Raw genomic sequence first — 15,000 nt, 5'->3', positions numbered from 1 at the left:
TGGTCAATGAAGATTCAGTGATCAGTTCTATGTCAGTAAATCTTGTTCTCAGAATGGCACATGCATACACAGATGTGTGAGTGTGTGTGTATTTTCACTTTTGTATTGTGTATGAGCAACACAGGTGTGTGTGTGTGTGTGTGTGTGTGTGTGTGTGTGTGTGTGTGTGTGTGTGTGTGTGTGTGTGTACAAATTTACAACCTTCTTCCAATAACACATGGTACAGCAGTATGCTGTCTGCTGTTCACACAGCCTATCATGATGTGTGCCCATCATATCATGGTTAGCAGGCCACATTTGACAGAGATTTTTCTGCTGCAGGAATGTAGGTTGTGCTGAGCATCCTCACTGTACAGTATATATCCCCAGGCTGTGCATAAGTTGTGCATTATAATGAATGCTATTCCTTCATAAACCACATGGATGCCAGCAACCCATTCCTGACAGAATCTGTCATGCATCTTGTACACAAAGTAGACCACGTCTATGAATCTCCCTGTTCACCATGTCTCTCAACTGTCCCTGATTTTCAAAGATGTCCCTGATTTTGACTCAAATATTAGCTCTGTCCCTTTCAATCCCTCCTAAAATTGGTGACTTTTGGAGAAAAGGTGACAAATTACACTTAATAAATAATGACAATAATTACAGTTATATACTTCTTTTACTGCATAAAATGTATATTAATTCACATTCCTTTATTCTGTCAATGTCTCATGTTAACAGTATTGTGATTTTAATAGTGTCCCTGATCATCCCTGGACTTGTCCCTGATTCTGTTTAGATTTGTCCCTGATTCATTCAGAGCTATGCAGTCCACAATACTTATTTCATGAACTGTAAGTATGGCATTACTTACAACTGGGGTTTAGCACCACCACAGTGTAAAAAAATACTAAATGTCTACAGAAAATAAATTAAATACTTATATTTCAGTTGTTAACAACTGTGATGACTCCTGATATTGTGGAGAAATCCTGAGTAGAACTGAGTTTGAAATGTTTCTTTTACAGTTCAGTTTAACACTTACAGCCCGATTCCAAAAGACTTCCGCTCAATGAAAGAGATCACTTACACTGACAGCAGGTTGAGAGTAGATATTTTGGAATCTGGTCCCCATAATACGACTGTTTATAGACAGGTCTTACACCAAAGTAAGCTACTTACACTAACAGCAAGTCTTTTGGAATCAAGACAGACTTAAAATGAGCAAGTCTTTTGGAATCTGGCCCTTATTGTCTTTGTGGAATTTTAGGTTGATTGACTGCAAGCAATTTTATTTGATATGTTTACTAGTTTGTCCTCTCATGTTATCAGCATATCTCTCAGCTGTCCATGATTTTGCCTCATATTTTTGCGATGTTCCTCATATAATTAATGGTTTTCTTGTAAAATCACAGGATTAATCAGTTCAAAATAGCAATCATTATTGTTTGATATGCCCTGTTGTTCAGAAAATGCAACTTTATGCAACATCTGTTGTTGTATTAACATTTTAAAATGAATTAGAGTAATATTTAAAGTGTTGTCCCTGATAAAGGGCCTTTGTCTTGCTATTATTTTTGTCTTTGCCCAGAACTTTTTAGCAAAGACTTTCAAAGGTATGGTTGTTAGTGCCTCTAAATGCACAGTGAAGTCTTTAATTCTTTCCAGAAAAGGTGTTTTCTAACTCCAGTAATACCTTCCATCTAAAGAAATTCAGTATCAGTAAAAAACACCAATATAAACCTAATTAAGAAACAGCAGATTTACTCCATAAAATGTCTTATTTTCCAGAAACTAATTTATTTGTCTCTCTGCTAAGACCAGGGCTACCTTCAGGCACTCGTGTACATTACATTACTTGTATAGTTTTACATGGTTCTTAGAATACTTTGTAGACAATCTTCTTTATAACTTAGTCATTTCCTTTCTTACTTAAGGTGCATCAGTTACAAACTATTGAGCTATGTATTATATATGAAATTATGGCAGGTCTGCATTCTGTAGATGCACAGAAATAACTGCCCTTGCTTCTTTTCCAGTTCAGTAATTACAAACCCAGATGCAAAGCCTGTCAATGAGTACCACCTTAAAACGTTTCCTTTCTCTATGTCAATCTGTTTATCTCATTATGGTGACTGGATTTAATGTACTATCTGGATTTGTAGAATCTAGACCATCCATTCATCAGTCCCTTACTGTTTATACAGTGAAATGGAACTGTTTCTTAAATTAATTCTCATGTACCATAATGAGAAAAACTGTCTCATAACCTAACATTTTAAGAAGTTATAAAATGGGTGAGAGATTTAAAACTATCTCTGAGAAAACTGTTCCAGTATGAGTACTATATTTGTTTTTACATAAACTGTTACATCAAGATGGGATTTCTAGTTGCTGGTACATTACTGGGTCCAAGGGTTCTACCAGTTCTTAAAACAGACCTGAGTGGTTTAGGTTTATCCAAATCATAAAGAGAGCAGCTCCCCGTGTCGTCAAATGAACCTCCATTTGAATGCTTCCTGCAAAACAAACTCATTTCATGTTTCAGACACTTTTCAGGATGGTTAACCCTGCTTGGTCCAAACAGAACTAGTCGCGAAATGAGTTTGAGTTAGGGAAACATACAAATCACTCCCTCCCACAATTAGCAAGTCAGTAAAAATTCTCTCCTGCTTAATTATTTTTCAGTGGATATTCATTAAACAAATACATCAGCAGACATTCTTCTATCCACAGCTAATGCAATCTTATTCTGTCTGTCACCAAGTCAAAAATAACCTTGTTGACCTGGTCATCCCTTACTAAAATGGCTATTATATTACTTTTATATAATAAATAAGGCCTTCATTTGGGTCTTTGGCATAAATTATGTTTAAAAAAACAAGTGAAGTAAACCCTATTCTCTGATAATCAGATTCTGTATGCATAATTGCGGTAAACAAATTTAAATAAATAATAAATAAATAAATTACTATTTATCTAGCGTGACAGTAGAATCATTCTTCCTCTAGACCATCCTGCTAATCAGACAACTCTTAGAACTTACGTGTCAATTAGGTAACTGAACCTCAAGTTAAGAATCAGGTTTTTGTTCTCAGAATATTTGAATTAGGCAGTAAGTACTGGGCATTAAATTGTTGAACTCTTCATTCACTTCTTGCAGTCAGAGGTGCAGGGTTTGATTCCTTCCACCTCCATTTATGTGTGACTGTGAGCAAGTCACTTGACTAGAAAATGCCCCTGAATCTTAACGTTTATTTTTTGTAATTTTACATTCACTAAACAGCAAAGTCAAATTTAACATGTATGAATACATAACTGATGAAACGAGGCACAGTCTATTGTTGGCTAGACTTGTGAATTGAAATTAGATGTGCAAGTGGTTATAGGGTAACATAGGTTTGGGCTTGAAAATATGCAGATGATGACCCCTATTAATTAAATAAGATGGAAAGCTGTGGAAGGTAGTTTGTAGTGCAGGACTAACAATATCCGGTGAGCTTCCAGAGACTGCAGTCATACAGTCTTCTACATATAGTATCGGCTTGACTGGACTTGTATTGTGAACATCACTATCACACTGAGTGAAAAGGAGAGGTCCAGGAACTGAACCCTGGGGAAGTCTGAATGCTAATGGGATGTATACACAGATGTAATTGTTTCATTTCACAGCCTGTGATTTGCTATACAGGTAACTTTAAAACCATTTCAGGGCACTAAGACAGAAACCTATAGGTTTTTAGTGATTCAAGAAGAGTAGGATATGACATCATGTCAAATGCTTTTTGACAAGTCCAGTAGAATAGCTGTTACAAATGTGTTAGAGTGAAGTTATTCGCAAATAAATTCAATGAGATCAGGTTGAGCTTTATTAGTAGTGTATTATGGGTAAGAAAAAAAAACAACAGAATGTTGGAGATTAGACTGTGGATTAGGAGGCAGTCAGGAATCCGCTGAGTTACACATTTTCCAAGCTGTTTAATAGTGGCAGTATTAGGCCTAACGGACCTGTAGTTGTTTCAATAGACAGTTTACCTTTGTAAAAGTGACTGTTTCCAATATTATGGAACTCTTCCTTCTATGTTTTACAAATTTCTGAGTATAATGACAGGACAACCAACAGATGAAACTGTGATCTTGAGAAATGTCCGAGAATATTATCAGCTGAAATAGAGCTAGGGAATGCCTGCATTTCTAAGTCATCTAAGCACATGAAAGATCCTTACTTATTCATTTGATTCAGAGCAGTACTCATCTGTCTCAGCAATCAGTAAAACATTTTTGAAGACACAAACGGCTTCTGAGATTTCTTCAGCTTCAATAGGCAATGTTTAATAATTTCTGTAACTCCCAGCAGAGTGCACAAAATCAGGATTGAGGTACTCCTCTGAATAAGAGCACAGCCAGAAAAATAGAAAGAAGCTATCCCAGAAATCAGAACCACCCCTATAGTGACAAGATTCCATCACTGGTCCCAAAAAGACCAGAGATTTTCTTAATTAAGTGTTGTAGACTTAAGTTTAAGTTTTTCAATTTACTTGCAAATGCATGATGGATGAACTATTTGAAATGCAAAATGAGTCCAATTATAATGAGGTACTGGAGTTAAAATGGAAGTATTCTGAGAGGTTATCAGTTTCTGTATGTATTCTTGAAAATGATGTACAGATTGTTCAGAATGAGACTGATTGTCAAGCTGAAGAAAGGGAGCAAGGCTAAATTATAACCAGGCTAAGGAAAGGGAGCAGGGCTAAATTATAACCAGGCTAAGGAAACGGAGTGGAACTAAATTATAACCAGGCTAAGGAATGAGGCTAAATTATAATCAGGCTATGGAAACGGAGCAGGGTTAAATTATAACAAGCTAAGGAAAGGGAACAGAGCTAAATTATAACCAGGCTAAGGAATGAGGCTAAATTATAATCAGGCTATGGAAACGGAGCAGGGTTAAATTATAACCAGGCTAAAGAAAGGGAGCTGGGTTAAATTATAACAAGCTAAGGAAAGGGAACAGAGCTAAATTATAACCATGCTAAGGATAGGGAGCAGGGCTAAATTATAATCAGGCTAAGGAATGGGGCTAAATTATAACCAGATTAAGGAAAGGGAGCAGGGCTAAATTATAACCAGGCTAAGGAATGGGGCTAAATTATAACCAGACTAAGGAAAGGGAGCAGGCTAAATTATATCCAGGCTAAGGAATGGAGCTAAATTATAACCAGACTAATGAAAGGGAGTGGGTTTAAATTAAAACCAGGTTAAGGTAAGGGAGCGGAGTTCAATTATACCTAAGCTAAGGAAAAGGAGCCAGTCTAAATTTAACCAGGCTAAGGAAAGGGAGTGGGTTAAATTATAACCAGGCTAAAGAATTTGGTTCCAAACTTTTTTAGTGTGATATTTGTTGGCTTAGAAAGGAGGATTCTTTAATGTCACGAGTAGCATTATTTCTACACTATACAACAAGTTAAAATCATTTGTAATACAAGTTTTCCAACAGTTATCCAATAAGTGATATCTAGCAGACATTAGCTTTTTGATGTCAGTTGTAATCAAAGACTGTGAATATGTAAATATACATTTTCCATAACTCTGCAAATTGTATTTGGTGCATCTCAGAAAAGTCTAACTGAAATAGCATGTGACACCATCCAAAAGTAAATTATGATTAGATGACTGAGCAGTATTGTACAATATAAGTTAACAGCATTAGTATCACTACAGGTTGCTATTATTATTGCTGTTTGATTTATGTGACATTTAACAATAGATAAAACTATTTTAAAAGTTTTTTAACTGTAGAGTTAACATGGATAATGTACAACTAGGTCTATATCAGTCAACAGGTTGGATGTAATTAACCTGGGATGTAGAACTTAAAGAAACTCCCATTGGTTTATCCCTTCCATCTTACAATTTGTTTGATGAGATGACTGAACCTGGACAGTTACTTTTAAACAAGTAGAGTTACAAATTAATAACAGTAATAGACTCTGTGGTACAGAGCGATGGAATCCTGACTGTGACCCAGAGGATCCAAGTTTGCCTAAAGGCTAAGTCACCAGTGGAGCCCTTTAACTGGCTTGCCCACTCTGGGAGCAAGGCCAAGGTTTCTGTCCATGATCAGACACATCCATGATGATGGAGGTGGTGCTGAAATCATGCAGCAGGCTACTTTTAGCATTTCATAGGTTCATAGGTTCATAGGTTCATAGGCTGTACTAGGCTATCAGCCCTAGGGCCTATATAAGCCTAGCCATAACAATTCCCTGGCTATTTCTTCCCATGCTATTTACTTCCCTGGACCCCTGTCTAGCAGGGCGACTGGCGTGATCCCTGGGGTGAATTTCCTTTCTCCCATCCAATCATCAAGGTTCTTTTTCAGCAGAGAATGAGGGCCAGAGCTGACATAGACTGAAATGTTTGACATCAGTAGCTCTGTCCAGTTATGGCATACAAAACAAATATACCCTGATGTGCAGGCGGCATATCTGATACTGCCTGATGCTTTGCTCCTCTCCACCTCCCATTACTGACCTACAGTTGATACCAGCCCTGGGAAATAGTACCAAGAGCATAAAGGCAAAAAAAGATTTGTACAGCAGCCTTACAGGACAGGTGATGCACAGCCGCAGAGCATACAGCTGGGGGGTGGGGGGAGTCTGGCAAGAAAATAGCACTGAGCAAATGTTGTGCTGCAGAGATTTACAGATATACAGAGCATTCTGCCTTGCTCTGCTTAGCGCAAAAGTGCAAACTTAACTCCACAGTCTAGACTTTTCCTCTGTTATGGTAAATTTAAGGCAAAGTGAATGACCCCACCCCATGATACATCTAAAGCTGATAAATACTATTATAAATCAGATAATTTTAATAATAACTTTCTGCAAAGAAAGAACAAACAACCAAGCAAATCAGCAGTAAATATTCTGCAAAATCCATATTTCTGGCATACTCTGTACTCCATAACATAATAAGAGAGTTTTGGAAGAAGAAGGTTCCCCTTTTGGGAACCTGAATGCCAGTTTAGGAGTGGCCACTTCTGGGAATCTAAACAGTGGCTGGGCAGGAAAGTCACTATCTCTACTGAGGCACTGTGTTTTCAGGAGTGCTATAATAGGTCATTCTCATTACATACATATAGATTCAGGGAGACCTCTTCCTCAGCTTCAAACACATACATATGGAGGTAAGAAGATCTCTTCCTGAAGTTCAGCCTCATGCCTGTAGAGGCAGGTATATTTGTCAAAGCAGACTAAGTTAAATATTTAAAATATATGCTGCTTCAAATTTCATTACTATTTTGCATTAATATTTCAGTGCTGTTTTAGTTTTTCAAGTTTTAGGTTTGGAAGTAGCAGCCAAATTTTATAGATACTTTTTAATAGCAATATTATCAATTATACCAAATGAAGGATACTTTGTTTTGCAGTTTGTAATGCTTTCTAGAATTATTAATAAATAATTACATTTGTAAAATAATAATATTCCCCAATTACTCCTATAAATAATATTCCCCAATTACTCCTATAACTAAGGCAAAGGGTACTTTCACAAAATAAAGTGCCAAGATTTAGGAAATCAGCTTATTTTTTTTTCATTTGTAATACCTTACCTTAGGCAATACCTGTGCATAGCTAGTCTGTACTGTAGCCTCGGGGTCTGCTTCAGATTCAGATTCAGATCCAGTCTCAATCCTTATTAACCACTCTATACAGGAATCCTATATCCCTAGACTGTGGAAAATCTCCTACATTATTCCACTTCATAAGGGTGGAAACTCCTATGATTTCTCAAACTACCACCCCATTGCCATTCTGTCTCCTTTATCAAAGATACTTGAGAAATGCATACAGTCTCAAGTCATGTATTTCCTAAATTCAAACAATCTCCTCTCCCCTACACAACATGGTTTCCACCCACACCACAGCACAACCACCACCCTTCTCTCCTTCACAAACATGGTTGACCAACATAGAAATAACAACAAATGTGTATATGCTATATTCCTGGAACTCTCCAAAGTTTTTGATGTGGTTTCTCACCCTATACTAATAGATACTCTAACCTCTTTAGCCTTTACCCCTAACACTATTGCTTGGTTTAAAAACTACCTATCAGACTGACAACAAGCTGTCCAGTGGCAAGGAGATCTATCCCCTTTTCTCCCAACCTCCATTGGTGTACCTCAAGGTTCCATATTGGGTCCACTGCTCTTTACTATCTTTGCCAATAACCTACATACCTCCACCCTGCAGGCCTCATTAATACAGTATGCAGATGATTCCACCCTAATCTGCTCAGCCCCATCTCTTACCACCCTACACCACCTGACCCAAGAATATTTTGCTTCAGTAGAAAGGTGGGTCACTAATATTCAACTCATCTTAAATCCAAACAAAACAAAACTACATCTATTCACCCCAAACAAAGCAAAAACCTCTCCACTCTCCAGCTCTGTCACCTCCAGTAATGGTGCTATCATTTCATCCTCTCTCCACACCACACTGTTTGGCATTGAAATAGATAACAACCTCCATTTTGACATCCATATCTCTCAAACTATAAAAGAGGTACACAAAAAATGGGTTCCCTATACAGACATTAAAAACTGTCTATCAGATCAGGCTAAGATTACCCTAACTCAAACTCACCTTCTTTCCACACTAATGTATGCAACCCCAATTCTCACTTATATTAGGAAATCTGACCTAGACAAATTTGAGTCTTGTTACAACAAAATCACCAAGTTTGCTAATAATTCCCCATTTCAAACCCAGCTTAGACAACTTCAGTGGCTTGAGCTCCCACACCTACTAATCTATCACCAACTTGTCATAGCTTACAACAACTTAAAACAACCCAACAAAACTCCCACTCTTAGGCAATTGCTGACTAACTACACACCAAATCGTACACTCTGCTCTGCCAATAAATCACTTCTCTCTATATCATCAGCTAACAACACAGCAGGCAAAGCTCAATTTTCACATAGTATAGCAAAAACCTGGAATAATCTCCCTCCATCCATGGCTTCTGCATCAAATACCACACAATTCAAAAGCTCCCTGAATGCCCACCTTATAAGTTCTTGGCTCTGTCCATGTGTCACATAATCATAAAACCTGTTACCTCCACACTTTCTCTCTTTCTCTCTTAGTACATGCCTTTAGTAAACATGCTTGGTAAAAAATGGTATCCCTTAGCAAACATGAACTTGTTGTAATCTCTGTCTGTTTTTTACAACAAACAAATTGTACATATGTAAATAATGCTGATTTGAATTGCCTTTAATGTTTTCTTTTCTCTCTAAATACTACTTGTGTAACAATGTTTTAACACTATGTATAATATCAGTATTGTTGATATTTGTGTTTATGAATTTATGTGGAGCTTTTCTCCCCAGGCCTCCTCTGTAAATGGACCTCGTCCAGTCGGACCATCCTGGTTAAGAAAAGAAAAATAAAATAATAGATAAATAAATGTGCTGCGATTGAACCATGACTGTTAACCAGGATAATACTACCATCAAAAAATACATTTACTTTGGCTTGCAATGGGTTTATAATAAAACAAAAATTCAGAGTTTGTCAATATTTTTATCCAACATAAGACTGTTCAAAAGAATTTGAAACTTTGTTACCAAGAAGGTCAAGTCAGTAAAAATGCTTTGAGTGAGACAAATGTTCAAAAGATCAAAAACTTGAGTTTAGCATATGAAACTACCTGTGACTGTCATTGCTTACCTAGTCATCTTTGAGCTGGGAAAACTTAATCTAATAATAATTAAGTTCAAAATAAGAAAGACAAAGAAATAGCTTTTTACACAGTGTTTATTAGAATTTGGAATGGACCTTGTAGGAATGTAAAGGATGCTAAGATATCTGGAACAAATTGATACAAAATCTACATGTTAGCACGGGGCAGCTAAAATACAGTTGAAGATTTCTGATTACAAAGATCCTTGGGGCCTCCACTATCCACCTGAGTATCTGTGTCTGATTACAAAGATCCTTGGGGGCCAACACTGTCCACCTGAGTATCTGTGAATGAGACAGGCAGGCACTGCTGAACATTGTAATTTGAATTGTACAGAAAGTCATACTTGAAGGCATTGTTTTCCTAAACATAAAACATCCTCTAGGTGGCACTGTGTGGTAGCTATTACTGGTGCTGCAGTCACTGACAGACAAAACACTTTGACATTGACCAAGAGGGTGATTAGGCAGGTGTCTGATAAGTAGCATGATTTGCTATATATTTTTTTTTAGTCAGAAATATATTTTGTTGCAATACATTCCCCTCACCAAACTGCCGGGTAAGTAGCAACATTACAGAGAAATATAAATCTAACATCAGGTAAATGCTAATTGGACCACCCACGTACTTCATGACTTCTGTACCCAGTTGATAGGATGCTGATCTTATTTCAACAGCCTTTTCTATTTTCAGAAGACTGTTTGCATTTTTTGTTGAATTCACTCACCATTTTGAACGTACTTCCATCACATAAAGATTGTTGCAAACATGCACCACACCTTTTCTTTGAAAAATTAGTCAACTTCCTTGAGTTGGCCACCTTGTATTTTCAGATTGTATTTACTGTTACAACTTCTTTCAACGATTCATTATATTGGCAACTGTTACGAAATTCTTACTCAGGCACCAACCAAAGTTCCCTAATATCACTGTTTTAAAACTGACTTCATAGCTATATAAAATAATGAATTATCTGTAAAGCAATTTGTAATGGGATAGATGTCACAATATTCATCTGAAAAGTTATAAAAACCTGGGTGAAAAGATTAATACTGACGTGAAACCGTTATACTAATTATTGTTGTTCTAAAGTAAAATGTAGTGACACTGGTTGTGAGCATCATACCTCTCAACCTCCTACAGCAAGAAATCTGAACAAACCCATACTGGGACAAAGGCCCAAAAATAGGGTCATTTTTTAAATATTATTCTTACAAAACTAGAAAGTTGACAGAATAACAGTTTTGCATTAGCATGAATTTTCTGAAGGGTATAATGTCTGAAACTCAATTGTCTTACATTATTTTGTAACTTAAATTTTTAATAATTTACCACTAATTTGCCAGAATACCAAGATTTTATGAAAAATGGACCAAAATTATGAGGTTAAAATCTGGGCATTCTGCAAAAATCTGTACAGTTCAGATGTATGGTCAGCATTCCGAAAGCCTAATGTGCATATTTTGAGCACAGTAAACTAGAAACCTTAAGCAACAGAAATGGTCACCCACTACAAATAAATTAGTTACCAAGGTTTTTAACCTGAAATGAGTTGAATATTAAACACAAACAAATCTATATTTTATTTAATTTATTTATATTTTATTTTACATTTGTTTACCGGGATACTCCGACTGGACCAGGTCCATTTACAGTGGAGGCCCAAGGAGAAAAGCTCCATATTACTATATCAAAATAACATGTTCTAAAAGATCTATTGCTGTACAATTTGATATAAACATCCCCCCCACACACACAAAAAAATCACATCTTTACTTTACTGTTGTGAGTAAATTTGGACAAAGTAGTTTGATAGTGGTATATCCATGCTGTAAAGAACATCACAACGGCATAGGAGTCAGTATTGCTGTCTTACAGTGTACATTTCTTGTCTCCTTCCTGTGCCTGCTTCAGTTTTCTCCCAAATCTGACAATGTGATGTAGACAAACTGGAATTTCTTCAAATTGTCCATTAGTGTGCATACAATTTAACAATGATTGTGCACATGCCAGAAAAAATCTGGCCTTCCCATGACCCTGAAATGGATTAAGTGGGCAATCAAAGAAGAAGAGTGTGTGTGTGTGTGTGTGTGTGTGTGTGTGTGTGTGTGTGTGTGTGTGTGTGTGTGTGTGTGTGTGTGTGTGTGCGAGAGAGACAGAGAAAGATAATATTTTGGTAAATGAAGTAGCATTGACACACTATGCATGCATGCATACAAGGTAACATCATTGTGCCAAAATTATGGCAGAGTGGTGTGCATTTCTTATCACTTACAATATGTTATGTCTTCAATTAAATTAATAGGTATTTGTTTATCTTATGTAAGCTTGGTTCCTCTTAGAAGAATTGTAATTTTAGATGAATACATAAAGTCACAGTGAAGACAAAACTGAGGAACTATTACTCATATGAAATAACATGAAGCTGCAATTTCTCATCAGCTGTACTCTCAACATCTGCTGGATGGATACTTTTGTCAAGGGAATGCTCTGCTCTGTTATGGTGCTGCAAGACATTCAAAGACTTACTGTTACATTAAGTAATTAGGTGACTGTATTTTGTGGTTAAGAAATGTTACTGAGTCTTTTTACATGCTTTGTATACACTACATGCAAACATAATCTAGTCTTGAGTAACTCTAATCTTAGAAAAGAAATATCACCATTTATACTGGACTGTGCCACATGTTGTTGTATAGTGGTGGCCACCTAACATGCATGCGGATAAAGAAAATGTTATAGTAAAAGAGATGGGCCTCTAACACACAAACTCTCTGTATTTTCTCCATGCAGCTGACAAAGCAGAAGAAAAGGGTCTGTGCTACCGGTTTGTCAATGAGAAACAGCAATGTGAACACCCGCTCCCAACCAACTTGACCAAACAGCTGTGTTGCTGCAGTGTTGGCAAGGCATGGGGCTCTCACTGTGAGAGGTGTCCTGCTGAAAAGACAGGTGAGCATTTATTTTCAATCAGTGAGACAGAAGGGCACCAAGTCTGTGCTGACATTCAGTTTGAATGAATCCAATCTTGTTTATACAACAGTCTTTAATTCTATAACACTAGAAAGTAAGACAGGTATAATTCCAAATGAAGCTAACTCTTCAGGAAGCTGAAAAGTTAGGGAAAACTCTATTTCAAATATTGTTTCAACTAAGTTATAAATACAAACACAAGCCACTGAATGAAACAGCATTTTCCAAACTGGTCCCATTCATTTAAATTACATCCAGCAATGTTACTTTTACTGTGAGTAAACATTAAAGCCCCATTGATATGAGGGCTGTACTCTCCATTATTTGTTTTGCTACTGGAGAATCCACAACCTCTAGGAAGGGAGAGTTAGTTTGTGCAAGCTCACAGTTGTAATGTCAGCAGAATGCGATTCCCATGCCCTACACAATATAATGTTGAGTTTAATCTATGTGAATGTAAATGATCTGGAAAATTGCTACTTCACTTATTTTCAGTATGGTGTCATTAAATTTGTGTAGAAAATTGAAAGAAAGTAATCTGAATTTACTATTCCTATTACACTGTGGAGTTAGTATATTTAAGTTAGGGGTGTGTTGAGGGTTCCCTTCCAGATCAGGGGTGCAAAGGGGCTTGCTCCCCTACAAAAAATATTTCATAACGTATTTAGTGTATGTGACATTTTCAGTAAAATGAGTTTCAATTTTTTGCAGTTTAGATCAAATGCATTTTAGACCAAATAAAACAGTGCTTTTTTTTTTTTTAGAAAAAATGCTCTTTAGATCAAATGAACAATGATTTTATATATATATTCATACATACACACACACACACACACACACACACACACACACACACACAGAGCCTATTTTGAACAAAAACATGAAGCTAAAAACATGGTTTTAAACACATGAAACCTAAAAAAACACTTACAATTTGTTTTATGCAAGGGACAAGCCTCCCCCTACACCCCCACACCCCTTAAAATATTATATATATATACCAACTCTGAGATTGCACATTCACAACAGTGAGGAAAGGGCAAATTTCCATCACCTACAGTACCATTAAGTTACAAACCCAGAGGCCAGAAAAGCCAGCAAAATTAAAGAAAAGGGATGTTTAATATTCTAAACATTTGGCATATGTACCAGCTACACACATACACATACACACACACACACACACACACACACACATATATCTGTGTGTGTGTGTGTGTGTGTGTGTGTGTGTGTGTGTGTGTGTGTGTGTGTGTGTGTGTGTGTGTGTGTGAGTGTGTCCCTGGGATTCATGAAGCTCGGCACAAGGACGGCATTAGGCTTGCGCCGACCGTGCGGCGTAGAGATGGCTTAGTAGTGCCATATGCATATTAATGAAGGTGCACTGCCACCACATCCACGTGCATAGGAAACGTGCACAAGTGCATGGGGCTTGTCCAAGTGCCACACAGAGGTGTGGACATGTTGGCTGTTTTAGTGCAATCTAAAATGCTAAATAGTACAGCCTGCCTCTAATAGTAATTACACCTGTCAGTGTCCATGGATACTGAAATGTATGCAAAGCATTCAAGTCAGTTTTGCGAACACAAAAATAAGAAGCAAACACAAATGCCCGTAGCTGAATATTGAGTCCCCATCCCTCGACCAAATGACATTTAAAACCTTGTGCCCGTATTCCATTGTAGTGTCGACAGTTATACCAAGTGGAAGCGAAACACATCGTGTTAGCGTGCCGCCAATAGTTAAGTCTAGTCCGATGGTCACGGTTACCACCTGTCCCACATTGTGAGGGACAGTCCCCCTCTGGGCAGTTGTGTCCATACCAAAACCATTATAAATGTAAAATATCCTGCAATCGTAGGACATAATTATGTCACACATCTTATGTAATAGTCACATACAATAGTTATTTTCGTATGTAAAATACCTACATGTTACAAGAAACAGAATAAGCAAGTGAACGAAACAGAAGAAGCAGCTAAACTGCTGCAACAATAATCTTACATTTAGATATAAAACAAAAGTACTATCTGTTGTACTGACCGTGGGTATGTGTTGGCCTGAAAAATCTGGTGTGTTCCGAATATATCCCATCCTGGCCATATGAAAAGGTGGCAACCCTACCAATGGTCAGAGCATTCGCACAATAACTGGCCAGCCTCTTAATCCCCCCTACAACCAGTGACCTTTGGAGGAAAGGTGGTGAATTACACTGAATGAATAATGACAATAATTAAGAGTAATAGACGTCTTTTACTTCAGAAAATAAGTATTAATACATATGCT

The 15,000-nt window shown here is 37.1% G+C and overlaps 1 protein-coding gene across 1 annotated transcript in view; it reads left to right on the top strand.

Moving 5' to 3' along the window:
* Positions 1-15,000, top strand: part of LTBP3 (latent transforming growth factor beta binding protein 3) — a 1,089,474-nt gene that overhangs the window by 721,183 nt on the left and 353,291 nt on the right. Inside the window, exon 7 of the mRNA XM_044060493.1 lies at positions 12,535-12,693. Within this exon, the coding sequence (XP_043916428.1) occupies positions 12,535-12,693 (159 nt within the window). The remainder of the gene's footprint in view (positions 1-12,534; positions 12,694-15,000) is intronic.

This window comes from Protopterus annectens, chromosome 2.part0 (assembly GCF_019279795.1).
Source record: "Protopterus annectens isolate FY-2018-M chromosome 2.part0, PAN1.0, whole genome shotgun sequence".
Classification (NCBI taxonomy): domain Eukaryota; kingdom Metazoa; phylum Chordata; order Ceratodontiformes; family Protopteridae; genus Protopterus; species Protopterus annectens.
The sequence above is the reverse complement of the archived record's forward strand: the minus strand, read 5'-3'. Positions and strand labels throughout refer to the sequence as shown.